The sequence below is a fragment of the Salvelinus sp. IW2-2015 genome, linkage group LG36 (assembly GCF_002910315.2).
Source record: "Salvelinus sp. IW2-2015 linkage group LG36, ASM291031v2, whole genome shotgun sequence".
Classification (NCBI taxonomy): Eukaryota; Metazoa; Chordata; class Actinopteri; order Salmoniformes; family Salmonidae; genus Salvelinus; species Salvelinus sp. IW2-2015.
In genome coordinates this window covers 11,794,315-11,821,132 of record NC_036875.1, presented here as the reverse complement: position 1 = coordinate 11,821,132, position 26,818 = coordinate 11,794,315, and the positions used below count along the sequence as shown (strand labels likewise).

Here is a 26,818-nt window from a genome sequence, read left to right as displayed (position 1 = left end):
AACCTTGATTTAGCGACAATGTGCAAAAGTATCCAGAGATGGCTATTCATCACAGCGCTCTGGACAAGTGGGCAATGCAGAGGCAAAGAGGTTTTAAATTGAAAACCATAACGCTCATTAGCTCAACACTCAGCCTAAAGGGCAATCAGAAGTTGCATTAGCCACAAGAGGGTGCCTGAACAAAATTATATCTGTAAATTGATTAGACTAAATGGAGTAACTGATATTGTATAAATGCATATTCAGCCCAGTTGAACTCCACACTGTGCTTAAAAGTACAATTGATCTGGTAAATCAGGATGCAGTTAACAGTAGGAATACATGAAGTTGAATACGGTAGTTTACCAAAACATTGAGAAAAGAATAATTGTACATTGTACCAATAACAGTACAATAGTAGCTACCGGTACAATAATCATCACAGTGCAATAATTATTGCACATAATACACATTGTCCCAATAACAGTAGAACATGTGAATCTGAAATGACACTTCAGAACAGCATCAATGAATAGGTCAACCCAATTGATCAATGTACAAAAAACATGTCATTTATTTCAGTATGAAGTGCTTAAAAACAAACACGTCTTCAGGAAAAAGCTAGACAGATATTTTAGGGGGAAAAAAGAATCACTATCTCTGTTATTCTCTATATCAAAAGGAGGCATGTTCTGCACAGCCAGACCGTACGGATGGTGTTCCTATCACCTGTGAATGATTACCAATCACTAAATCTCACACAGCGTGATTACACACATGGGACACAGTGGGCCTTCCCCAGGCAGCCAGCCAGCTGCACAGCGCTGCTCAACCTCTACTGTATATCTAGGACCATCAGTGGGAAGAGAAGGAGATGGGGCCAGGGTGGGGGGGGTTGTGTTACAGGGGGTAGGCAGGGCCGACATTAGGCCCCCTGGATCAGGTCTGTGCTAGCCTCTCAATGACTCTCCTGTAATCGGCCAGCACCTCCTGGTAGCTTTTCTCCAGCTCCTCCTGTTGCAGCGCCGTGTCCATCTGACTGATGTGGGATGCCAGCTCCTCTGGCCGCAGACACTTCATCATCTTGGTCAGCTCCCGCTGGTTCTTCTAAGCACGCAATAAACACATACACTGGTTAATGCACTGCGTTTGTGTAAAATCCCTGGGCTTGTTTCCCCAAAAACGTTGCATTATTAGCTTGTTAGCCATGTTTTTCTATTGAAGCAAAACAAAAATGCTGTATGGTATTTTGCAAACGTGACGGTTAAGTTTTGATTGCAATTAGCAGCAGGGAATCTTACATAATGCACGTTCAACTGACAAGAGCAAGTTAATATTGTTCCTCCTCTAGGTCCTCATATTGCAGACCTGACTGCATCTCATTAGTGTCTTAAAACCAAATAGTCAGAGGGGAAGCAAAGGATTCTGTAATTGAGTCTGCAGGAGTGCTGAAAGCTTCTGGACATGAACCAAGAGTCCTCACTCATGTATTTTGGGGCCAGTGCAAAAAAGTTCCCACTCTCTTGGGAATCAGGGGAAGAGAAGTTGAGCAGAGACGTGAAATTCTCCACACATTCACAGAGAGGAGGACTCCGCTGAGCTAACTACAAACCAAACCTCCCCAAAAACAAAACAGCCTGCTGCATCTGGCTGCCAGATCTCTCCTCCACTCCACAGCCAGTCTCCCAAGGAATTCCTACTTCCTTTTTCATCACACACTTTTTTCCCTCCGCAGATATTGGCCTTTTTCAAGACATGTGGTTACACTGCTGACAGCAATCCTCTAATGCAGAGATCATGAATGAGTATACTTTTTTTCCCCCTTTATGAAAATGTACACACTCACTACTGTAAGTCGCTCTGGATAAGAGCGTCTGCTAAATKACTAAAATGTAAAATCATCRACTAGACTCAGCAGCGGGCAGTCTTTCTTGAGCAGACGGTCAGGGAGCCTGAACATAATTACAAATCATTTGTAGACTGCAAATTGACCTCAAGAAGCCCAAACAGACATAAGTCACTTTACCCCTACCTACATGTACATATTACCTAAATTACCTCTACTGCTTACATTTGTATATGATCACGCGTCTCTCTATTAGGCGTGGGAATAGTTGGGAACAGATTTCCAAAATTAAAATCAAATTTTTTATAATAATATATATATATATATATATTTTTAGTCCAACGCTGAATTTTTTGGAATAAATAAAAAGACCCGCGGGGAGGGGGACAAATTCGGCACGCGGKCCACCAGTTGAAGAACCCTGCTGTAACGGCTGATATGCTGGGTTTCAATGAGACACTCAAATTACATGTCATGGAACATACATATGTAAATCAATGTTATCCTGTAAATACAAAATTAGTAACAGTTTGTCTAATCAAATTTCAAAAAGCACAGTAAGARTGCTAATATGAAACTTGTACTATTTGGCAAGCAGATTCTTTAACTGCTTGAATGTGTGCTGTTAGCAACCTACTTCCACCTAAATTACTCCTCCCTCCTAATGACATGCAAATCCTGCATAATGACACTGCTCTGAATAGAACTGAATCCTGGGGTAACACTACTGTGGAGGCCTGTCGTGCTCCATTGTATCTTCAATAATAAGCMTTTGGTACTCCAGACATTTTCCTGCAACTGGGGAATAATCGTTCTCCTGATTCTAGAAAAGTAATGGAACATAAGTTACAAGACGCAACAAGAAGTAGCTCTAAGCAGATAAAGTGTGCGTCATATTCTTGGCCTCATCCTTGGCCATTTCTGAAACCATGCTAATGCATTGTGGGTAGTCATAAGTCATCAAACACTAAATATTTTGGAAAAGCGTGGTATAAATCATTTAATGGGTGGATTCTATGCCAGAGGAAAATATTTTTGGTATCTCAGCATGTTCTGGCAATTCTCACATAGAAACTTAATTGGGAGGAAGGATGTTTKAAATGCTTTTTACATTTGTATCAAACMATTTCTTTGAAAATYATGATGAAAGTGGCCATTTTAGGTCCTTTTTAGACCTATACATGCCTCCTGTAAGACCCTATGAAYCATACATTATACAGACACCATCTTGGTTTCATTATACTCCTTATAGTGTGTTCTAACTTAAGGAGTATGTCGAGATTCTTAAAGACAAATGTTCACATTCATTTATTCAACATTAAAAATATTAATATYGCATAACGAGCCTTTTAGATTTTGTTAATTTTTAAGACATTGTTTGGAACAATATACAAATACATCAAATTTCCGGGGGGGGGTTTGCTAATTATGAAGTTATGATACATTTTATGAGCACCACCAACACAGTGAATGGGAAAATGGATTCAAAAGGGAACTCCCTGTGCTGATGATTTGCAATCTTAAAGGAGGGCTGTGATTGGTTAATGACCTACAACAGGGGTATTCAACTCTTACAGTATGACGTCCAGAGCCTRCTGGTTTTCTGTTCTACCTGATAATTAAAATTGCACACACCTGGTTCACCCAGGTTTAAAGCAGTCCCTGATTAGAGGGGAATAATGAAAAAAATGCAGAACTGGCTTCGAGCTCCAGAGTTGAGTTTGAACRACCTATGTAATTTTCTATGTATAAATGGGTTATATAATTAAAAATAACAGAGAGCCACTCTGGACATGTGATGCGTTTGAAGAGTATATTGTTACAAACAATATGTCTAAAAATAAGACAAATCAAAAAAGGATAGTTGAGAGATATTCATATTTATGTTAGATAAATGTGTCTTTCAGAATCTAAACATACTCCATATGTTAGAGCACACTATRWGGAGTATAATGAAACCAAGATGTTGTCTGYATCATGTACGGATCATAGGGTCTCACAGGAGGCATGTACAGGTCTAAAAAGGGCCTAAAATGGCCACTTTTATTATGATTTGTGATACAAACGTAAAAAGCATTTCAAACATCCCTTCCTCCCAATGAAGTTCTATTGTGAGAACTGCCAGAACAATCTGAGATGCCAAAAATATTGGACTCGCCCTATTATCAAATTAAATCAACTCTGAATTGATCCCAGGTTATATAGTGCAACTAACAGCCATTCACCACTAATGAAGTCCATAGGGAAACACATAGCCATTACACAGTAGACACAATCTGCTAATTCCATTTGACTAGAAACTAGAGCGCAAGGCTGACACTGCAAAAGGATGGAGGAATGCATTTCACTGGAGAAGCTACGGTCCTTTCTTTCAAACATACCTTGGTCGGGGCAAATAGCCTCTTCTTGACTTCCAGACGGTAATCTCTTGCTTTCGCTTCAACGMTCATGTCCGTCACCCTCAGTCGGAGGATTTCATACACTCTGTAGGGGGGAAAAAAACAGGACAGGGCCATTAGTGCCTTTTAGAACCCGTACAGTCTGTCTCCACAATCATCTAGAAAAGACAAGACGATTTCTTAGCTTGGTCGAGCTATTCAGAACCTTCTTGTACAACGTTGAGGTGCCYGAAGCTTCATGAAAGAGCCATGGCGGAGTGAGAAACAACCATTTGGCAAAAATGAAAACATGACACAGAATAAGTGCAGTAAGATAAGTCAGTGCCCACCCTTTTAAATAAAATGGTACATGTTCCCTCTAGGACTGGAGAGCCTTGGGTTAATGAGTGAGAAAAGTACAGTAATCAAATGTATCCTCCTCTAGGCTCTATGGTTAAAGCTGAGGTTGACCTTGTTAATCTTTAACTTCTCCCTGGCCTCTGTGGCCATGTCGTCACTGAAGCTCAGAGGAAGCTTGTCTGTGGAGAATGACGGCAGCRTTTGGCAGAGCTTGACCAGAACGTAGTCTCGCAGCTTCACGTAGTTCTCYGAGGGGTCTTCAGCTGAAAATAACAGAAAACAATAATTAGACACAAGCTTGAAATTCCATTTAAAAATAAATACATTACATACAATTACATGAAATGTYAGGTATACTCAATTTATGTTTTATCAAACTGTTCACATCAACCACCCCAAGACATCCAAGGCTAGTTTTCAATACAGGCTTATATTCAAATCCCACTGATTCCTGAAACAGTCAAATAATTACGCCATTGTCAGAGTATGATTGTGGCTGCATGTGTCAAGCGCAGTTCTGCGAAAGCTGCTTGCATTGACATTTTACCCAGCTCCCACTGCGGTTTTGAAAAAAATTCACTACAGAGCAACATGGAGAGGTTTTAAAGCCACCTGGAATAAAAATACCTAAATCCAGCAGTAGCTGGCCTACCTGGTTAAATAAAGGTTAAATAAATCAAATTWAAAAAAATTMAAAGACCAGATTCAAAGTAGAGAAAAATAGACAAGAAAATAGGGATGCTTCTTTGTTATTTTTTTAAACGAGCTGTCAGCTAAATCTGGTGCAACGCATCACTTCTCATCTCTTTTGTTGTACATTGTCCCTGGCAAAAGAACTAAAATACAAAATAAATTAATTTCATTTTCCTATGCAAATCAATTATTTGGGTGTAACGGCTTTGTATTTAACCATGTAAATACATGTAATAGTATGTGAAACTCTAGCACAGTTACAGCCTCCTCCCCAAAATGAAACATCTTAAGACATCAACTAATTTTGTGTTATTTACATTAACACACACAGTCTTGTACAGCTAACCTTGTGGGGACACACAATTCAGTCCCATTCAAAATCCTATTTTCCCTAACCCTAAAATCTAACCTTAACCCTAGCTCCTGACCCTAAAACTAACCCGAACACTAATTCTAACCTTAACCCCCAAGAAATAGCATTTGACCTTGTAGGGACTAACAAAACGTCCCCAGTTAGTCAMATTTCTGTTTGTTTACTATTCTTGTGGAGACTTCTGGTCCCCACAAGTATAGTTAAACACGTCCACAAACACACACCTGTAATGTCCTGTACTTCAGGCAGATTGCAGTAGAACCTGTGCACTGCCTCCAGCAGCTGGGCTCCATGACCCTCTCCTTGGAACGGCGGCAGGATCAGCATTTGGCTGTTCAGAAGGACACCAGGCCAACATACACAAAGACATGAAAGAACAGCCTTGCTGACCTCTCAGCMAGACCTATCAAACCCCTTGTCATTCACAGAAAAAAGGCAACCTTGTATATGACTGATCAGATCTTGATGTTAAGATAATTATCTGAGAAAGAAAAAGCTCACTTTTGTAATTTATGATAGCATGGAGTAATGTACAGGGCCTTCAGACTTTTTCCACATTTTGTTGTTACAGCCGGAATTTAAAATTGATTAAATGTAGATTTTTCATGGCACTGGCCTACACACAATACCCCATAATGTCAAAGTGGAATAGTTCCCCCCCCAAATTAATAAAAAATGAAAAACTGAAATGACTTGAGTGAATTATTCAACCCATTTGTTGGCAGTTGTGGCTGTTTTGCGTAATGTATTGTCTCTACCTTCCTGCCCTTAGTGCTGTTGTCTGTGGCCAATAATGTTTGTACCCTGTTTTGTGCTGCTACCATGTTGTGCTGCTGCCATGTTGTGTTGCCATCATGCAGTGATGTCATGTGTTGCTGCCATGCTATGTTGTTGTTTTAGGTCTCTCTTTATGTAGTGTTGTCTCGCTTGTCGTGATGTGTGTTTTGTCCTATATTTTTTATTTTATTTATTTTTAATCCCAGCCCCCGTCCCTGCAGGAGGCCTTTGGCCTTTTGGTAGGCCATCATTGTAAATAAGAATTTGTTCTTAACTGACTTGCCTAAGTTAAATGGTTAAATAAAAATAAATACAATTGTTATGGCAAGCCTAAATAAGTTCTGGAGTAAACATGTGCTTAAGAAGTCACATAGTAAGTTGCATGGACTCACTCTGTGTGCAATAATAGTGTTTAACATGATTTTTGAATGACTACTTCATCTCTGTACCCTACACATACAATTATCTATAAGGTCGAGCAGTGAATTTCAAACARATTCAACCACAAAGACCAGCGAGGTTTTCCAATGCCTTGCAAAGAAAKGCTCTTATTTGTAGATGGGTAAAAAATAAAAAAGCAGACATTGAACATCCCTTTTAGCATGGTGAAGTTATTACCCTTTGGATGGTGCATCAATAGTCCCAGTCACTACAAAGATACAGGCGACCTTCCTAACTCAGTTGCCGGAGAGGAAGGAAACAGCTCAGGGATTTCACCATGAGGCCAATGGTGACTTTAAAACATTTACAGAGTTTAATTGTGGTGATAGGAGACAAGTGAGGATGGATCAACAACATTGTAGTTACTCCACAATACTAACCTGACAGATTGAAAAGAAGGAAGCCTGGACAGAATAAAACATATTCCAAAACATGCATCCTGTTTGCAATAAGGCATTAAAGTAATACTGCAAAGAATGTGGCAAAGCAATTCACTTTTTGTCCTGAATACAAAGTGTTAWGTTCAGGGCAAATCCAATACAACACATTATTGAGTACAACACTCCATATTTTCAAGCATAGTGGTGGCTGCATCATGTTATGGGTATGCTTGTAATCGTTAACGACTGGAGAGTTTTTCAGGATCAAAAAGGAACAGAATGCAGCTAAGCACAGGCAAAATCCTAGAGGAAAACCTGCTTCAGTCTGTTTTCCACCAGACACTGGGAAATTAATTCACCTTTCAGCAGAACAATAACCTAAAACACAAGGCCAAATCTACACTGGAGTTGCTTACCAAGAAGACAGTGAATGTTCTGGAGTGGCCGAGTTACAGTTTTGACTTAAATCTAATTGAAAAACTATGGCGAGACCTGTAAATGGTTGTCTAGCAGTGATCAACAAGCAATTTGACAGAGCTTGAGGAATTTTGTAAAGAATAAATGGGCAAATGTTGCACAATCCAGGTGTGGAAAGCTCTTAGAGACTTACCCAGAAAAACTCAAAGCTGTAATCGCTGCCAAAGGTGCTACAAAGTATTGACTCAGGGGTGTGAATAATTATGTAAATTAGATATTTCTGTATTTCATTTTCAATAAATTTGCTACAATTTCTAAAAACATGCTTTCACTGTCATTATGGGGTATTGTGTGTACATGGGTGAGAAAATAAATCCATTGAATCCATTCTGAATTCAGGCTGTAACGCAAAATGTGGAACAAGTCAAGGGGTATGAATACTTTCTAAGGCACTGTACTAATGAATTGAAATTGAGGGAGCCCTTTTCACTTGATTATAAGAAACGTAACAAATTGTTATGTCATGTCCATCAATACATCAAACAAAATGCTTATTTACAGGCAAACGCTTTTTTTGTTGTTGAAGATACTGATCATTTTGGCTCCCATATGAGTCAGAGCGGGGTTGGATGGTTGGATACATAAGCCAGTAATTTGAGATTTTTGTAAGACTAGGGAGAGAGAAATATATAATTTTCCTCTCCTTTTTTGTACAAAAGAAAAGGAAGGCACGTGCTCCCATAGTAATTACCTTACACGTGGTCGGGTTTTGTCTGGATACACATAGTAATTATAAACTGTCATGTAGCCAACAGTTGCGAAGAGAGTCTCCCCATCGTTATTGTACTTCTCAAATCTGCAGATAAAACACAAAAGGCAAGCAGGACAATTACAGGCACACTCCAATGCCGCGTCCATTTTCCCCTCTCCATTCTCTGGGATGCTTTTTCCAGTGTCAGCATGCTGGAGCAGCCAGGCCCGTCCCGATCCGTACACCTGCTACAACCTGAATACATTAAGCACTTAATTGGAGGACTGCAACTTAGAAGAGGAGAAGAGGGGTAGAGAGGGGGGAATCGGGGTCCTCCACATCACTTCAGTCCATTTACCCATTGTCACTATAAATAGGTGCCAGGATAAAGAAAACACTGGCAGAGGCTCTTTTTACTGTTTGAGATGTCATTCAGTGTTTCAAAAGACAACCGTGTTCAATTCAGCTCTTGCCCTGAAAAAAAATGAATGAAAAGGCTTTTCAACACAAAAGGTGCCTCTTGCCAGATCAACAATTCTCCAATAACCAGGGAAAATATAATCAAACTGGCCTGGTAATTGGTCGCGAGCGCCTCAAAGGAGCCCGTTGTTTCTGAATGAGTCAACGAACGGGTTCGGGGAGAGTGACGTTGGTTAAGGAGGGCACCACTCACACGAGAAAGAAGTCCCAACGATCGTCGTCCACGTCGATAAAGCTGKCCGTCTCAATGAACCACACGGGGAAGGTCTGCAGGCGCTCATGGTAGTCTCGGAATCCAGGGCACAACACGTCCACCTAGAGAACACAGCACATAGCAGGTCTGAGGACAGTCTAAGTCATGATAAATAAGCAGAGCACCCTCCCTTATACGGAAATAATCTGCAAGTCATTCAGGCGACATGGAACGCACTGTTATCTGTATATAATTACATAAAGTACTGTATATTGTAGGACCAAGGACTAGAATGTGAACCTTGTGAATCTGGTAGGTAAAGTCTTCTCCCGCCTCCACATTGTGGACGTGGTATGTGTGAAGCAGGGTGCCGAAGGGTTTGAAGTTGGCCTCCTTCTCCAACAATGAGATGAAGTCGTCCGTGTTGCAGCTGAACTCAGCAGGAATGATCTCCCGGATCTTCCCTTCAACATCATCAGGCTGCAGGGAGGAAAGAACAGGGCTTACTAGAACATGACACAAAGCGACAGCATCTTGTATAAGGGAAAGTAGCCTTGTATTTATATTCCCTTTCTGTMAAAAAARAAAGTATGCCGATTAGCCAGATAAGTATTTGCTAGGACGAAAACTGCARTCTTATAACTTTTAAAGTCAATAATGCATTTGAAATAAACGTATTTCTTCAAAATGTAGTACGCGTTTGTTCTTTGATATAGTTGGATCATATAGATTAAACATGTCCAAGGTCTTTATTACAAAAAGACCTTACAGAGCAGAGCCTATCTAGTTTCATGGACTAACTGCTGAAATTGAATAAATCAGGAAATCTGTGGACATTATTTATTTATTTTCCGCTGCCATGTCTAATCACAGTTCCTACTGTTCGGTCATTAGGCTATGCTTCAGCCCTGATTGACAGAGAACACGAGGAATTAAAGTGGAAGAATACATATTTTTGTGCCACAAAAAGGAGAACCATTAGGCAATTAAGACAGTCAGCAGAGCAGAGCCGCCCGCCCCCCTTCCCAACCCCTTGGTGAAAGAGCACTTAATTGAATACATTTACTACTTACGTTAAACCATGAATATTTGATGAAGCCCCCACAATAACGTATTTCTGCATTTCACTGGGCAATAAAATGTAATGAATTGATCTCAACTTAACAAACCTCGGGCATCCATAATAGAGGCCTCTCGTCTAATCCTGGCGAGCGCAACTCAATCAAATGAAAGAGCCTGGCAGACAAAGGGCCCCCCTCCCCCTGGACTTTTTACTCACTAGAATGTGTGGTTGGTTCAGCTGTGATGTTTGCATTGTATCCATTTCCACAAGGATTGACATGAGAACACTTTGTATTAACTTGCTAAGCAGCCCTTTCACACCATTTACATGCACGATGAGCATTAGTTCTATACCGAGACCCTTTCTGCTCGCCATAGAAAAACTGGGAAATKAAGAAGGCCTGAACAAAATGCACTACAAAAGGCTAATACAACACACTGCTAATTCCTCTCCTTTCAGACATCAGCTAATATCCAACTGGAAGTAATGCACCTGCAGCTGAATGCCACTTCACCATTGCAATTGTTCAACTGCATTTCTGAGGAATAAGGATCAGAAATAAAAGGCCATGGACAAACAAGTCATATTGTCCGAGGCACTCTCCGATATACTAGACACTAAATTGCACAATCCTGAATAAAAGAAGCCATAGTTCGGTATAAATGACGTAACAATGAATCTTTAGAAACGCTTTGTTCCATCCGAATGCCTTTTATCGTCGGGATATAATTGATCATGTGTACATATCTTATTTAGGAGTAGTGAAAACGTTTTGAAAGTAAAAAGAACACTAAATCAGATCGCGTTGTCCTTCACAATTCATGGATTTTGCGACTTTACATGTACCTATAGAGCAAATAYATTCAATTAGATCTCTCTCAGGACCCAGAGAGGCACTAACTAGGCCTATTTAGTAGGGCCGGGACGACAACAGGGTCGCAAATATTTGTTCCGTGGCAAAAATGAAAACGCAAAGCAGACAACTCTTTGGACCTTTAAAAACCTTGTGTATGTAACATAGTGTGCTATAGCTTGTGGTCCCGTGTGGCTCAGTTGGTAGAGCATGGCGCTTGCAACGCCAGGGTTGTGGGTTCATTCCCCACGGGGGGACCAGGATGAATATGTATGAACTTTCCAATTTGTAAGTCGCTCTGGATAAGAGCGTCAGCTAAATGACTTAAATGTAAATAGCTTGGAAAATAAATACATGTGACTGGATGACAACATAATAACGGTTTATTGCCAACATTTTCCAAAGAAGTTAAATCTGCTTCGCGTTTCTTTTGTGTTTTGTTTCCTTGACGTGATACTAACGAGTACCACGATATGGTTATCGTCCCGGCCCTACCCTTTAACCCAACTGTGCCATTTTTCTAAACGTCCAACTTCAATTGAACTTTACATTTGATCACTATCTGCTTAAAAGCTCTTATTGGATTTCTTTGTCATACAAAAAATATCTCCATTGACAATGATTTTGGCTGACTTAAAACGTGAGCTACATATTGCAATAACAATCCAAACATTTGTATATTAACAGCTTTACATTTTAGACTGAGGCTCATATTTGATTTACACATCACTGATGTCCGTTTCAGATTTCCACTAGTGGATACCCAGTACGAAACAATGACTGGAACAAAAACGATGCCCGACTGTGTGGAGTCCATCATTATAGCGTTTGGCTGGTTTAGGGTAAAGGTGATCTCTGACAAGTCTTCCATTAGAGTAGTAGCAGCTGCATGCTGAACTCTGTCCCACAGCTCCCCTCCTCTCCCTCACCAGCTGCACTACACCCAGCCACAGTGAGCATGCACTCACAGACAAACACTCATCAGATGGAGCCTGAACTCTGCTGCTGCTCCCTAACTCTCTACCTCGCACCAGCTGCACTAAACCCTTAACGAGGTGGACACTCGTGGGTCAACGTTGGCCTGGCCGTCATCCTCACTGGAAATTCTTCAGCTTTACATCCGAGTACTGTTTAGTATTGGGAACAGAATAGGCAGTTTGGGAAATGTTTAACGAAGAAAACTACAGAAAAATGAATCAAAACAAAATATTTCACTGATGACTGCTCTGTGTCTATAAAAACAATTGGATTTTCCTGCTGCTATTTGTTCATGTATAATGTTACTACGGTCTATGCACTCAATTAGACAATTGCTTCTCATTGCGACATTCTTTTAATGAATCTACAAGAAAACTTTCAGGTAWCACTTGACATTCAGTCTATCCTACTACACCTAGAAATGTAGAAATGCTGTAACTATATTCGGGGAATAAGTTAACATTTTCTTCTTGATATTTTGTAATAATAAAAAAAAACATACAATGACTAAATTACAATGTAAYAAAGTGTTAATGCAATGGAGCAATTACAGCTACACTATGTGTAAAGCAAGTGAAGTGTTACTGGCCATCACTTTACAAGGATTTMTTTCAATTGAAAGCACTATACAGATTAGCTACTGACCAGGATAACCTGGTCAGAGGTTCAGAACTGTAATTTGGGTTCGTTCTTATAACCAAGTCCTCCGGTGATACATCTCCCTCCTGACAAAACACACTTATGGGAAACATACCCCAGCAGGACATATTCCACTTCCTGCAGACTATCACAGAGCCACTCAAATCAATGGATRAGCCAAGACCACCCGATCCAACTCTGATCCTTCCCTTTAGAGGGAGGGATAGGATTAGTGCACCAATGGCCCATGGGGCCTATGATAGACTGGGATTAGTCTGACAAAATATGAGATCTCTTACATATCTGCTGCATAATACCACCACTCAGAGGGAGGTTCTGGCTCACTCCAGAAGGCCCACAGAAACATGCACAAAGCAGCCCACAGAAAAGGCTCCAGAAACAGCTCACCTCGAGCTAAAGCAGGCTGGGAAACTGGACAAGYTCCAGAAGAGAAGCTAAGGGTACTGAGGGTGGTTTTTCACTTGACCGGGAAAAACTAAGCTTTCGCGAAGACCCAGAGTTTTCCCTGGTCAGGTCACGTGGCTGAGAAACCCTCACGACATAAGAGTTGGGGTCTATCTCTGAATGGATTATAGTTTGGCAGGACATCTTTTTTTTTTAGGTAACGTCCGTGTTACTGTGCTCGGCTAAAGTGACAAAATTGCATTTCAAATCAACTTATTTACCTCCACGCAATCAAAGTTYTCTGTGACTCTGGCTGAATATTTAACTTTGAAGAAGGTGATCAGGTTCCCAGCACTGTAGTACAGTTGAATCTGAAGGCCTTTGTATCCAAAAGCCACCTMACTGAGGAGGAAATAAATAAATWAAAACAAAGTGGATAAATAGCTAGTGAGCTCCAAAAGTATTGGGACAGTGGCATTTTTTGTTTGGCTCTGTACTCCAGCACTTTGGATTTGAAATGACACAATGACGATGAGGTTAAAGTGCAGACTATCAGTTTTCATTTGAGGGTATTTTCATCCATATCGAGTGAACCGTATCATACCCCCCAAGACACGCTAACCTCTCACCCATAACAATGATATTTATGCCACTGTAACTTTCTCACTGATCATTATTCATGATTCATTGAGGATTATCCATAATCATGGTAGCATCCAAATTGTTTAGAAACATATTCTATTCTTATTTACAAAAGAAAAGTGATTCCATTTTGGGCATATAATACATCTGAAACCACCAAAACAAACAGAAAATGMWTCCAACAAATATGTAGAGTCACAAGCTTGATGTAGTCATTGTGTGCTATGAATATGGGACCAAATACTTAACTTTTGACTACTTTAAGTGAATTTGTCCCAATAGTTTTGGTCCCCTAAAATGGGGGGACTATGTACAGAAAGTGCTGTAACTTCTAAACGGYCCACTCGATATGGATGAAAATACCCTGAAATTAAAGCTGACAGTCTGCACTTTAACCTCATAGTATCATTTCCAMAAATGTGTCACTGTCCTAATARTTTTGGAGCTCACTGCAGATGAGTTAGCATTCACATAATTCAGTTCTCAACAGTTCACCGTCGTGCWACCAGCACACAGATTTAGGCCGCTTTCAAGAGTTTTGACGTTGCTGACGCCTGACCGATCTTACCACGCCTGGATAGGCGTTATATATTAGCTAACCATATACTGTATGTTATAGCTATTTGTCAGTCGCTGACAGTCAATGAGGTGGCACGCAACCATTGGTTGTTGCGTCGCCTCAGCTGTGGAACGCGGCCGTAGAGTTCGCATGGAGTTACTGTAATGAGATGCACAGATCTTACTGGCTGAATTATGTTTGATACTCACTCATCACCATAAAGCTGGTGGCTGTACTCTGGATGGAATGTCGTGCTTTCATTATCCACCTCCTCTGCGAAACGGACTGAGAGAAATAGTTGTATTTAATTATTTCAGGAAGAGAGTGTGGTCAATACTCAGTGCAATATTTGATATGTTGACTATGTATATGAAACACTCAAAGCACCATTTACCAAACAACAAAATGCAGTGCAAGTAGCTACTATCTCCACATCCTAAAACAAAAGAGTTTACACACAAAGCTAAATAAGAAGACGCATGAGACAAACCTAGTTTTAAACAGATTGCTTCGTTGGTGTCACACTTATATTCTGCCAACTTCTTCTCCATTTCGTTCATCCCTGTGGAGCAAAACAAACAGCATTTCTAGCTTAATTGTTTTGTTTATTTATTTGGATCCCCGTTAGCTTTTGCAGAAGCAGCCGTTGCTCTTCCTGGGGTCCACAAAAAACATGACAAGTAACAAAACACTGATACACTAGGAAAAGTCACATTCAAAATACAATGATATAGAAACAACGCAAAAAAAATAATTGTACAAACCAAAAAATGTWAAAAAATCTARATGTGTCTGTGTGCCCCTCACAGTACACGTCATTCCATGAGTTGTTTTAAAGGTAATTTTCCTGTCAACTTGAGTAATGGAAGGGAGTTCCATGCGATCATGGCTCTGTATTAAACTGTGCATTGCCGTGAATTCGTTTTGGACTTGAGGAGTGTGAAGGGACCCTTGGTGGCATGTCTTGTGGGGTATGTATGGGTGTCTAAACTGAATGTTATTCGATTATACAGACAATCTGCAATATTTCTCATAAAAASTAGAAGAGAAGCAGTTAAAATCTCTCGACAACCCTCAACCAGGAAAGACTGGCAAGCATGTTGATGTTAATTCTGTATGTGCAGTGAAGGGCAATGCGTGCTGCTCTGTTTTGAGCCAGCTGCAGCTTTTCTAGGTCTTTCTTTGCTGCACTTGACCATATTACCGGAGAGTAATCAAGATGGGACAAGACCAGAGCCTGAACATCTAGTAGTTGATTGTGTCAAAAACACAGAACATATTTTTATAACAGACATACCCCTCCCCATCTTACCAAAAACTCTGTCAAAATGACTTGACCATGATAATTGATCATCCAATGTTATACCTAGGAGTTAAGCTTCCTCAACTTGCTCAATGGTCACACCCTTTATGTACAACTCCAGTTGAGGTTTAGRYYTTAGAGAAGGTTTTGAACCAAATAAMACGCTTTTAGTTTAAGATGTATTTAAGWCCAGTTTATTATTAATCACCCATTCTGATACAGACTAACTCCTTATTTAGAATTTCAGTGAGCTCACTGGCTTGGAGTGCTGACATGTAGAGTGTGGAATCAAAATAAAATAAAATGTTACATGCGCCGAACACAACTGGTGCAGACTTTACCGTGAAATGCTGGCTTACGACCCCTTCCCAATGATGCAAAATAAAATAGTAACACAAGAGGAATAAAATACACAAGAATGGAGCTGTATACCAGTACCAGATCAATGTGCAGAGGTACCAGGACTTGAGGTAGATATGTACATGAAGGCARGGTAAAGTGACTAGGCATCCGGATAGATAACAATACGAGTAAAATAAAGAACAGTAGCAGCAGCAAATGTGTAAGAGTTTGTGTGTGTGAGTGAGTATGTATGTGTGTTTGTGTTGTCGGTATGCCTGTGTGTGTGTGTATTGTATGTGAATACGTGTGGGTTTTGTGAGTGTCAATGTAGTGTGTGTGTGAGTGTATATATAGTCTAGTGAGTGTATATATGGTYTAGTGAGTGTGCGTAGGGTCAGTGCAACATAAGAGTCAGTGCAGATAGTTTGGGGACCATAAATTGACAACAAAAAAAGAGAAAAGAAATGTACCCCTTTTTCGTGATATCCAATTGGTAGTCAGTCTTGTCCCATCGCTGCAACTCCCGTACGGACTCGGGAGAGGTGAAGGTCGAAAGCCATGCATCCTCCGAAACACGACCCTGCCAAGCCGCACTGCTTGCTTAACCCGGAAGCCAGCCGGACCAATGTGTCGGAGGAAACACCGTACAGCTGGCGACCGAAGTCAGCGTGCATGTGCCCGGCCCGCCACAAGAAGTCGCAAGAGCGGCCAGCTGCGACACAGCCCGGAATCGAACCCGGGTCTATAGTAACGCCTCTTATGGCTTGGGGGTAGAAGCTGTCTCAGTGCCCATTGGTCTCAGAGCCGATGCTCTGGTACCGTTTGCCGGACGGTAGAAGAGTGAACAGTCTATGGCTTGCGTGGCTGGAGTTTGGCAATTTTTCAGGCCTTCCTCTGACTACCTGATATAGAAGACCTGGATGGCAAGGAGATTGGCCTCAGTGATGTACTGGGCTGTCCGCACCACCCTGTCTAGCGCTTTGCGGTCAAGGGCGGTGCATTTGCCATACCAAGTGGTTATGCAGCCAGTCAAGATGCTCTCGATTGCACATGCCAAATCTTTTCAGCCTCCTGAGGGGGAAGAGGTGCTGCCGTGCCCTCTTCACGACTGAGGGTGTGTGTGTGTGGACCATGTTAAGTCCTTAGTGATGTGGTCCTTAGTGATGAAGGAACTTGAAGCTCTCAACCTGCTCAACAACAGCCATGTTGATGTGGATGGGGCTGTACTTTCGCCTCTTTCTCCTATAGTCCACGATAAGCTCCTTGGTCTTACTGTCGTCGAGGTTGTTGTCCTGGCACCACACTGCAGTCTCTGACCTCCCTGTAGACTGAATCATCACCGTTGGTGATCAGGCCTACCACCGTCGCGTCGTCAGCAACCTTGATGATGGTTTTGGAGTCGTGCGTGGCCACGCAGTCGTGAGTGAACAGGAAGTAAAGGAGGGGATTAAGAACACACCCCTGAGGGTCCCTCGTGTTGAGGGTCAGTGTGGCGGAGGTGATGTTGCCTACCCTCACTACCCTGGGGGAAGCCCGTCAGGAAGGCTAGGATCCAGTTGCAGAGGGAGGGGTTCAGTCCTAGGGTCCCTAGCTTGGAGGGGACTATGGTGTTGAATGCTGAGCTGTAATCTATGAACAGCATTCTGACATTGTTATTTTCCCTTGTGTCCAGGTGGGAGGAGGCAGTGTGAAGTGCAATTGAGATTGGATCATCTGTGGATCATCTGTGGATCTGTTGGGACGGTATGCGAATTGGAGTGTGTCTGGGATGATGGTGTTGATGTGCGTCATGACCAGCCTTTCAAAGCACTTCATAATTACAGATGTGAGTGCTACAGGGGGATAGTAATGTAGATAGGTTACCTTGTTGCTCTTGAGAACAGAAACAATGTTGGGATTATAGACTGGGACAAGTAAAGATTTAAAATGTCTGTGAAGACACTTGCCAGCCGGTCTGCACCTGCTTTGAGAACGCGTCCTGGTATTCCGTCTGGCCCGGCAGCCTTGTGATTGTTAACCTGTTTAAACGTTTAGCTCAAAATCTGCCATGGAGAGCGAGATCATCCACATAGATAGTCGTTCTAGCTTCGTTTAAGACCAGTGGCAAATAATTTATAAAAATAGAGAAGACTAACAGCCCAAGGCAACTGCCCTGAGGGACACCGCACTGTACATCTGATATTCAAGAAGCTTCTATTGAAGAACACTCTCTGGGTTCTATTGGATAAATAACTCTCCAGCCATGGGATGGCAAGTTTTTTCAATAACAATTTATGATCAATAAGATCAAAGGCTCCAACTATGATCTTATTATCCATTTCTTTTAAGCAATCATTATTCATTGGCGTCAGTGCAGTACAAGTTGCGTGCCCTTCTCTATACGCATGYTGAAAGTCAGTAGTTAACTTGTTCTCTGAAAAATAGCATTGTATTTGGTCAAACACAATCCTCTCCATTAGTTTACTAAGAACAGGCAGCAAACAGATTGGGCGGATGTTAGAGTCAGCAAAGGGKGCTTTGCTATTTTTAGGCAGTGGAAYTACTTTAGCTTCCTTCCACGCACACACTCCTTTAAAGTTTGGTTWAAGATATAGCAAATAGGAGCGGCAGTACAGTCTGCAACCATTCCCAATAGTTCATCAAGGTTGTCTATACCTGGTTGCTTATCATTTTTGATGGATAACAATCGTTTTTCTACCTTACTAACTTGACCAAATTCACAAAAGCAATCATTTTCTTTCACTATGAGATCCTTTATTAAAAAATATGATGGTTCACTGTTCAATGTTTTCATTTCAGTTTTYCCACTTCGCTAGTGAAATAGTCATTGAAATGATTAGCAATAACTAAAGGTTTTAAAATAAATGGTACTCCAAAGGATTTATCTTTGTTTGGTAATATATTTTATTCTTATTTTTGTTAAGTTTAGTCACAACATTTCTCAATTTAGAGTATGCCAACTAATCAGCTGAGCAGCCAACTTTTGCATAATTTCTTTCTTTGAACCATCATCAATCATKGGGTACATTGTCAACAGTTGGCATGACATTTTTTACAAATACTTCCAGTGCTGCATCTGAATTATCTTCCTCATACACATCAGACCAACATACATTTTCAACAAAAGAATCGAGGAAACATTTTGTATGACTTTAGGCCCAACCTTTGGCACTTACACTTTCCTTGTTAAAGCCACAATGTTATGGTCACTACAGCCAATGGAAACTGGTATTGCTTTGGAGCAAAGCTTTGCAGTATTAGTGAAGATATGATCAATACAAGTAGATGTAACAGAACCAACATTATTGGTATGCACTCTAGTTGGCTGAGTGAACCTGTATCATATTACAGRCATTAGTCAGATTGGAGAGCTAGTTGCTAACTAGTCAATGTTCAGGTCACCCAGAAAATAGACCTCTTAACAAAATAAATCAATATATGTGCGTGTGATGTTGTGCTGAAGCTACTGACCCTGAGGCATGGCTATCTCATTCCTCACAAGGCTTTTGGGAGGGAGGGTGGACAATGAGCCTGTCGTAGCGGATGTAAGCAATGCTCCCATGCTCTCTGGCAGTTTTCATAGCTGGGAAAAGTTCTTTCCGCCTCTGGCCGACAGCTTCTGAGAAGTCCTCGTTGAGGAAGATGTTGGTTCCTCTCAAGTTCTTGGCTCTCCAGAACAGCCATCTTGCCCTTAAACCTCTAGAACGTGACCAGGAACTGTCACCTAGGCTGGTTACATGTTTTCCAGACCTGTGGGCACACTCCATCTCAATCTTCCATCTGCAGCTTTTCAGTAGGGCTGTCCCCAACTAAAACAAATCTTGGTCGATAGAGAGTTGTCTTTTCTAGAGAGTTGTATTTAGAGAGTTATATTTTTCCATATATAGTGTTTCTATATATGGAAAAATACAAGTTGTGTTTTAATAAAATCAACTGTACGTACTGAGCTTGTCTGATGCTTTAAGCGCGCCATTTGATTAAATAATGAAGAGATACAAATGACTCAAGAGGAAGCAGGAGATCAAGATATCCTAACCAGAGAAACTTCACATTTTTWATTTAAAAAAAAACATATGTTTATCTCATGCTTGCAAACTTGCAACATTGTATGAAATATTCTGGGCCCTCAGAGTTTCCCGCACCAGTGAGCTCAGGACAGACACAGCTGTAGGCTATTTGTGCAAGGGATAAGAAGTAATTAGGTATTTTATTTTAACTACATCAGAGCATTACAATTTCTCCCTTTCATGCTGAGTGGTTATCAAAAGGGAGAGGGCAGAAAATATGTTTCAAATACGTCAAGGAGCTATTGTAATTCTCTATGGACTCAAAAACAGACTTTGTTTACTTGCTGTTTGAGGTGAAAACAAATTACTTTGAGAAGCGGMAAAAGGGTAACCAACCAAACATTGTAGATCAGAAATTAGGGGAATTAACGGTAAATGTAGGCTACTACTGGTGGTATATGTAATGGGGAATTGACAGACGATAACAATGAAAGGGCAAACAATTCACACAATGAAGTTATGAAACACTGAATGCACATGACATGGCGGGAGAGAGCACATTCTGGAGAGAGACGTGCCTTGTGCATTTTACACACACTCCCCCTCTTGGAACGTGGCATCCTCAATAGATTAGTCCACTGAACAGTGGTGTAAAGTAGGGATGCACGATATATCGGTGAACATTTTGTGACTCTATCGAAACAAACATTTATTGTGGAACTGGGAATCCTGGGAGTGCATTCTGATGAAGATCATCAAAGGTAAGTGAGTATTTATAATGCTATTTCTGATTTCTGTTGACTCCACAACATGGCGGGTATATGTATGGCTTGTTTGGTCTCTGAGCGCTGTACTCAGATTATTGCATGGTGTGCTTTTCCGAAAAACTTTTTTGAAATCTGACACAGCGGCTGCATTAAGGAGAAGTTTAKCTAAAGTTCCATGCATAACACTTGTATCTTTTATCAATGTTTATTTTGAGTATTTCTGTAAATTGATGTGGCTCTCTGCAAAAACACCGGATGTTTTGGAAGCAAAACATTACTGAACATAACGCGCCAATGTAAACTGAGATTTTTGGATATAAATATGAACTTTATCGAACAAAATATACATGTATTGTGTAACATGAAGTCCTATGAGTGTCGTCTGATGAAGATCATCAAATGTTAGTGATTAATTTTATCTCTATTTCTGCTTTTGGTGACTCCTCTCTTTGGCTGGAAAAATGGCTGTGTTTTTCTGTGACTAGGTGCTGACCTAACATAATCGCATGGTATGCTTTCGTCGTAAAGCCTTTTTGAAATCGGACACTGTGTTGGGATTAACAACAAGTTTATCTTTAAAATGGTGTAAAATACTTGTATGTTTGAGGAATTTTAATTATGAGATTTCTGTTGTTTAAATTTGGCGCCCTGCACTTTCACTGGCTCATATTGATCCCGTTAACGGGATCTCAGCCGTAAGAAGTTTAACRCCAATGTGAAAAACCGATGTCAAAGCTGACGTGCATACCTATATAACGTAGGTACATGACGTAATGACGGCACATACAATTTTGCGCTACACGTGCATCACAGCATTCCTAACCTAGCCCGCAATGTCTGCTGTGTGGATCGAGCAGTCAACCAGTCGAGCAGTCATTTGAAAGAGTAAGAACATTTCAGCGAGACAACTCAAAGGCGAAATCCATTAAAACGGCAAGATAATGGAATTCATTGCCCTTGACAATCAACCGTTCTGTCGTGGGTCAAGTTGGCTTTCGCAGCTGTTCGAGCACCGGTACACACTAACAAGTGCCCTATTGTTCAGATGTTGCCCTACCGGAGTTACCCAGTAATAGCGTCACTGCTATTAGCTTCATGACATACTATGGAACGCCGTTTGGGTCTTTGCGTGTCAAAAAAGATACACCTCAAATAACACTATTTGACGCGTTAAATAAGCTTAGAATTTGACACGTCAAATAACACAGTTCTAATATAGAATGTTGTGTGTTCTGAATTTGCACGTGCAAGTCAAGCACCACTACTACTATCAGTAGCACTCAAAGCTGTACAAAAAAAGTCTGCAAACAAGCAAACACCGGCCATGTGTTTACAATACCGCGTTGGTAATAAAGCATTATTTGTTCGACCGCAACTTCTGGGGTAGCTAGCTAGCTTAAGCTTGGTACCTAAATAGCACCAATACAACCAGTCTGAAAACAATGACAAGTAGAAACTGCAGTCATTTTCACTATTCTCAGCAATGATTTAGGAATCCTTGTGAGTAAGTATTAGCTAGGTAGCCACTTGTTGTTTGCCTATTGAAATTGAACTTCAGTTCATGAAAATAAATAGATAGCCAGCTACTTAACCCTGTTGCCCAAAGCTAACATTATAAGCAGCCTGCTGGCTTCATCTGGCTAGTGAGGCTCGACCTGACCGGGTTGTGTTGTGAAGCTAGCCACAATAAGGATTAGGCACAATAGTGGAATTTGCAGTTTGCCTTCAAAATAAAAGTACCTCTGAAAGTGATGCAGAAGGTTACAATTGTTGGAATCATGCCATATTTAGACTAGATAAGGTTGGAATGTGAAGCAATGAAATGGGTACGGTATATATTAGACTAGATAATGTTAAACAAGGTTGGAATGTGAAGCAATGAAATGGGGTATCAGTCTACTCGGTGACACCCACAGAACTGTGAAGAGTTTACGCAAATATTAGCGTTATAGCTCTTATCACGGGACTGTGACAAATCACCTCCCCAGTCAGCCTATTGTGTGTATTGACATTCATATTGCACTGTACAACTTTACCTAAGGATTGGGGATCAATGAAATGGGGTAACAGTCTACTCAATACCCAATATATTTTTTCCCAACGTCCACCTCAGAGTTATCAGACTCCAAAAGATCCAYGCAGTATTGTTTTTCCTCTGGAAAAAGGTGTTCAATACATAGGTTGACAATAAATGTGGCTCAATTCACAGTAGTTTCAGAGTCCTGCAACAAGAGCTACGATACTAATGTTCTCTGGGTGTCACTGAGTAGACTGATACCCCATGTCATTGATCCACAGTGAAATAAGTATGCCCCCAMTGCAAAACATCCAGTGTGATTTCAACAGATTGTCAAATTAACAAATTGTCTTTTGTTGATTTATATAACATTCCAACATCGTTTAGCATGCTCTATTAAATTATACTATTTCTATTAATTTGCATCACTGTCAATGACATACTTTTATTTTGAAGGCTAACCGCAAAGTCCACCATTGTGGCTAATCCTTATTGTGGCTAGCTTCACATAGATGGGTCCAACCACTATTAATCAAATAAGAACTGTCTTATATTTTTGGGTTATTATGATGACACCTAGCTATATAGTTAGCTAGCTAACTATAGCTMCTGAAACCGATTGTCGTTCTACTATGTTTTTGGGGAAGAACATTGGTTGCATCCATGAGCTAGSTATCTTTTTTTATGACCAGCAATGTAGATGCGCGAGACAACTTCACCAGCATCACAGCATACGTATCAATGAATCGTTGTGACATATGAAATACGAGTGATAGTGTAATCAATGTGTAATAACTACGTRAAAATTTTATGAAMGCGTTCAATTATTATGTGACATGCAGTCATATTCAGGTCCTGACTGGTCAACAAGCTTATTTGACACGTCAAACAGTGTTATTTGACGTGTATCTTTTTTGGCATGCAAAGACCCAAACGCCGTTCCTTAGAAGTCCTGCTTGAGAATGAAACGACTGAACAACGAWACAGCACAGCAAGTAAGTGAAAGAAATAGGTTTTGATTATGTTTTACTGGTAATGKGGACATACGTAAATGCCAACAAAATAACGTTTTGGTCAGAGTGGTGTGTGTGTAACCTTTATTTAACTAGGCAAGTGAGTTAAGAACAAATTATTATTTACAATGACGAMCTACCCTGGCCAAACTCGGACGGCGCTAGGCCAATTGTGCGCCGCCCTATGGGACTCCCAATCACGGCTGGATTCGAACCAGGGACTTGCACTAAGACGCAGTGCCTTAGACCACTGCGTCCTTGTGTGTGTTTTAACTATTTAACTGTACTAGAATCATTAAAAGGCCGCTTAAATTTTAAATATCGGTTATCGGTATAGTTTTTTGGGGCAAGGAAAATAATTGGATATCGGTATCGGCCAAAAATGTAATATCAGTGCATCACTAATTTAAAGTAAATAAGTAAAAATATTTTAAAGTACTACTTAAGTAATTTTTTTGTGTATATGTACCTTACAATTTATATATTTTTTACAACTTTTACTCCACTACATTCSCTAAAGAAAATAATGTACTTTTTACGCCATACATTTTCCCTGACACTCAAAAGTACTCGTTACATTTTGAGTGCTTAGCAGGACAGGGAAATTGTCCATTTAACGCACTTAAAGAGAACATCCTTGATCMTCCCTACTGCCTCTGATCTGGCRGAGTGTAAATTATATCTGGCCTCCCAAGTGGTGCAGTGGTCCAAGGCACTGCATCGCAGTTGCTAGCTGTGTCACTAGAGATCCTGGTTCGAATCCAGGCTCTGTCGCAGCCGGCCGCGACCGGGAGACTCATGGGGTGGTGCACAATTGGCCCGGCGTCGTCCGGGTTAGGGGAGGGTTTGGCCGGCAGGGATATCTTTGTCCCATTGCGCTCTAGTAATTCCTGTTGCGAGCTGGGGCTCGCACGGTCGCCATGTGCACAGTGTTTCCTCCGACACATTGGTGCGGCTGGCTTCCGGGTTGGAGGCGCGCTGTGTTAAGAAGCAGTGCGGCTTGGTTGGGTCGACCTTCACCTCYCCTGAGTCCGTACGGGAGTTGCAGCGATGAGACAAGACTGTAACTACCAATTGGATACCATAAGTCAAAAAATATATAAAAAAATGCTACAAAAATAATTATGTGAGTGCTGGAGTATTCCCCGGGCTAGCTATAAAAAAATATTGTGCCATCTGGTTTGCTTAATATAAGGAATTTGAAATGATTTATAGTTTTACTTCTGATACTTAAGTATATTTTAACAATTACATTTACTTTTGATATTTAAGTATATTTAAAACCAAATACTTTTAAACAGTATTTTGCTGTTACTTGAGTCAGTCATTTTCTAGTACTMAAGTATGACAATTGGGTACTTTGTCCACTAATGCCACTTGAGACAGGTGCGAATCAGACAGGTGTCTTGTGTGCCAATTTTTTTTTWAATCCATKTGCCACTGCTCAACAACAAAACAAACAAAAGAAATCTGTGACCAACAGCCTATCAACCAAACAATGACTAAGTGGGGTCAGCCCTACTTTTCAGTGATCATTTKTATTACTTTCTCCTCAGACTGTGCCAAGATCTAATGTGAAGATTATGGTATGCCATCCACAACGTTGTTATTCCTCCGGGATTGTCCCTTTAGATAATCTGTTTCGCCAGTTATTGTTAGTAATGATTCACAGAAAGTGCTGGTGTCATCTCGAGAGGATTTACAGTGTGTCGTCATCTTGCTGCAAGTTTCTTTCGGGATCTCTGGAGAACTGCAAACTGTTCTTAAGGTCCTGGGCCGGGTTGTATAAAACATTACCCCCTTATTTTCCTTACCTTTAAGTAAGTTTCACAAAACATTTTACGGCACATTTTTTGGTGAAGYCAGTTATATTGTGGTATGGTTACTTTCCTTCGACAACCACCAGAACGATGCACAACCAATACTCTGGCTCCCGATGTGTCCCAAAGCTAGTGGTCGCCTCGTCTTCCATAAACAACTCCTGTAACATGGAGATATGGCCTGTGTGGGAACACAAACCGTAATACTACCGCAAGCGATGCGTGTTAACTTTCAGATCGAGCGTCGGGCTCTTAAAAAAAAAAGAAGTAAAGAAGATACTATCGTCAAAAGGCGCTAAAGCAGTTCGTGTCTATAAATGGCGTAGCTTGTCCCTAGCCACAACATCATCACTGACTCCTGAACACTGCTGCATCTCTGTTGTTGTCAAAGGCCCGCGGAAAATACGCACCGAAGACTTCCTGTTTGTCCACGTGTTTCCGCCGCATCTGATGTATACGGAAGAAATCCATAATTTTTCTCATCGCTCGCTCTCCATCGATTTGTTTTGTCACCCTTCCACTGTGTGCWACAGTTTAACCACGTACTATTGCGCATCACCAATCGATGGAAAAAAGAAAACTCTTCTCCGCGCAAGTGTATMTCGTTATTTTTATACTGATGAGATGATTTGGTGCTGTGTCTGTGCGGATGTTTTATTCTATTATATTCTGAATTKTATTCTTATTTTTTATTTTCTGACATAGGCTACTGGAAGCCTAAAAATGTGAATCCTTTGAAAATATAAAAACTAGATTTTTCCCCCACAATTTAACACTAACTATTAACTATTGTTATGTATTTGATTTCCACACAACCAACCTCATCACACACACTCAAAGTTTAAATAAGATTAAACATTCCTCGCGTGAGTTGTTCTTCCTATAGTACTACCATAAAGAGAAAAAAACACAAGGTTACTGTCAAAAAATATGTAGCTTACCTAAGCACTCTGTTGTAGTAAACAAAATGTACCCTTTAATTGTCCCATTATGACAGTCCACCCTACCGCTGACTTAAATTAAGAATTTGAACCTTGAAAATTGTCTTTCAAAAAGTGGATTACAGTACAGTGATAGCTCAATAAAATAAATGGTCTCTCTGGGAGAGAGTGCAATGGCTGAACATTGAACTGTGGTAATGCTGTGCTATCATCCCTGGCATGGCAATTCTGTCCTCCAGAAGCACCAATGACTGACCCACACAGTCATGTTTAAGCCACTGTTATTTTACCCCTACCTACTACTCTGACAGCACTAGATTATAACCCTTTCCTGCATAGGCTACAATGCCTTTTACTCTCTTGCTATGTGCTATGGTATGACAGTATGGAGTCAATACATG

At 40.7% G+C, this 26,818-nt stretch overlaps 1 protein-coding gene across 1 annotated transcript; it reads right to left on the bottom strand.

Moving 5' to 3' along the window:
- Positions 1-529: 529 nt before the first annotated feature.
- On the bottom strand, positions 530-14,788 carry LOC111959391 (histone acetyltransferase type B catalytic subunit-like). Its single transcript, XM_023980895.2, has 10 exons — positions 14,698-14,788; positions 14,417-14,492; positions 13,288-13,408; positions 9,369-9,548; positions 9,069-9,190; positions 8,396-8,500; positions 5,854-5,960; positions 4,665-4,826; positions 4,207-4,313; positions 530-1,086 (listed from the first exon to the last, which is right to left on the bottom strand). Exons 1-10 carry the CDS (start codon positions 14,765-14,767, stop codon positions 919-921), a joined length of 1,218 nt encoding a protein of 405 aa, XP_023836663.1. The 5' UTR covers positions 14,768-14,788; the 3' UTR covers positions 530-918.
- Between the last annotated feature and the right edge of the window lie 12,030 nt (positions 14,789-26,818).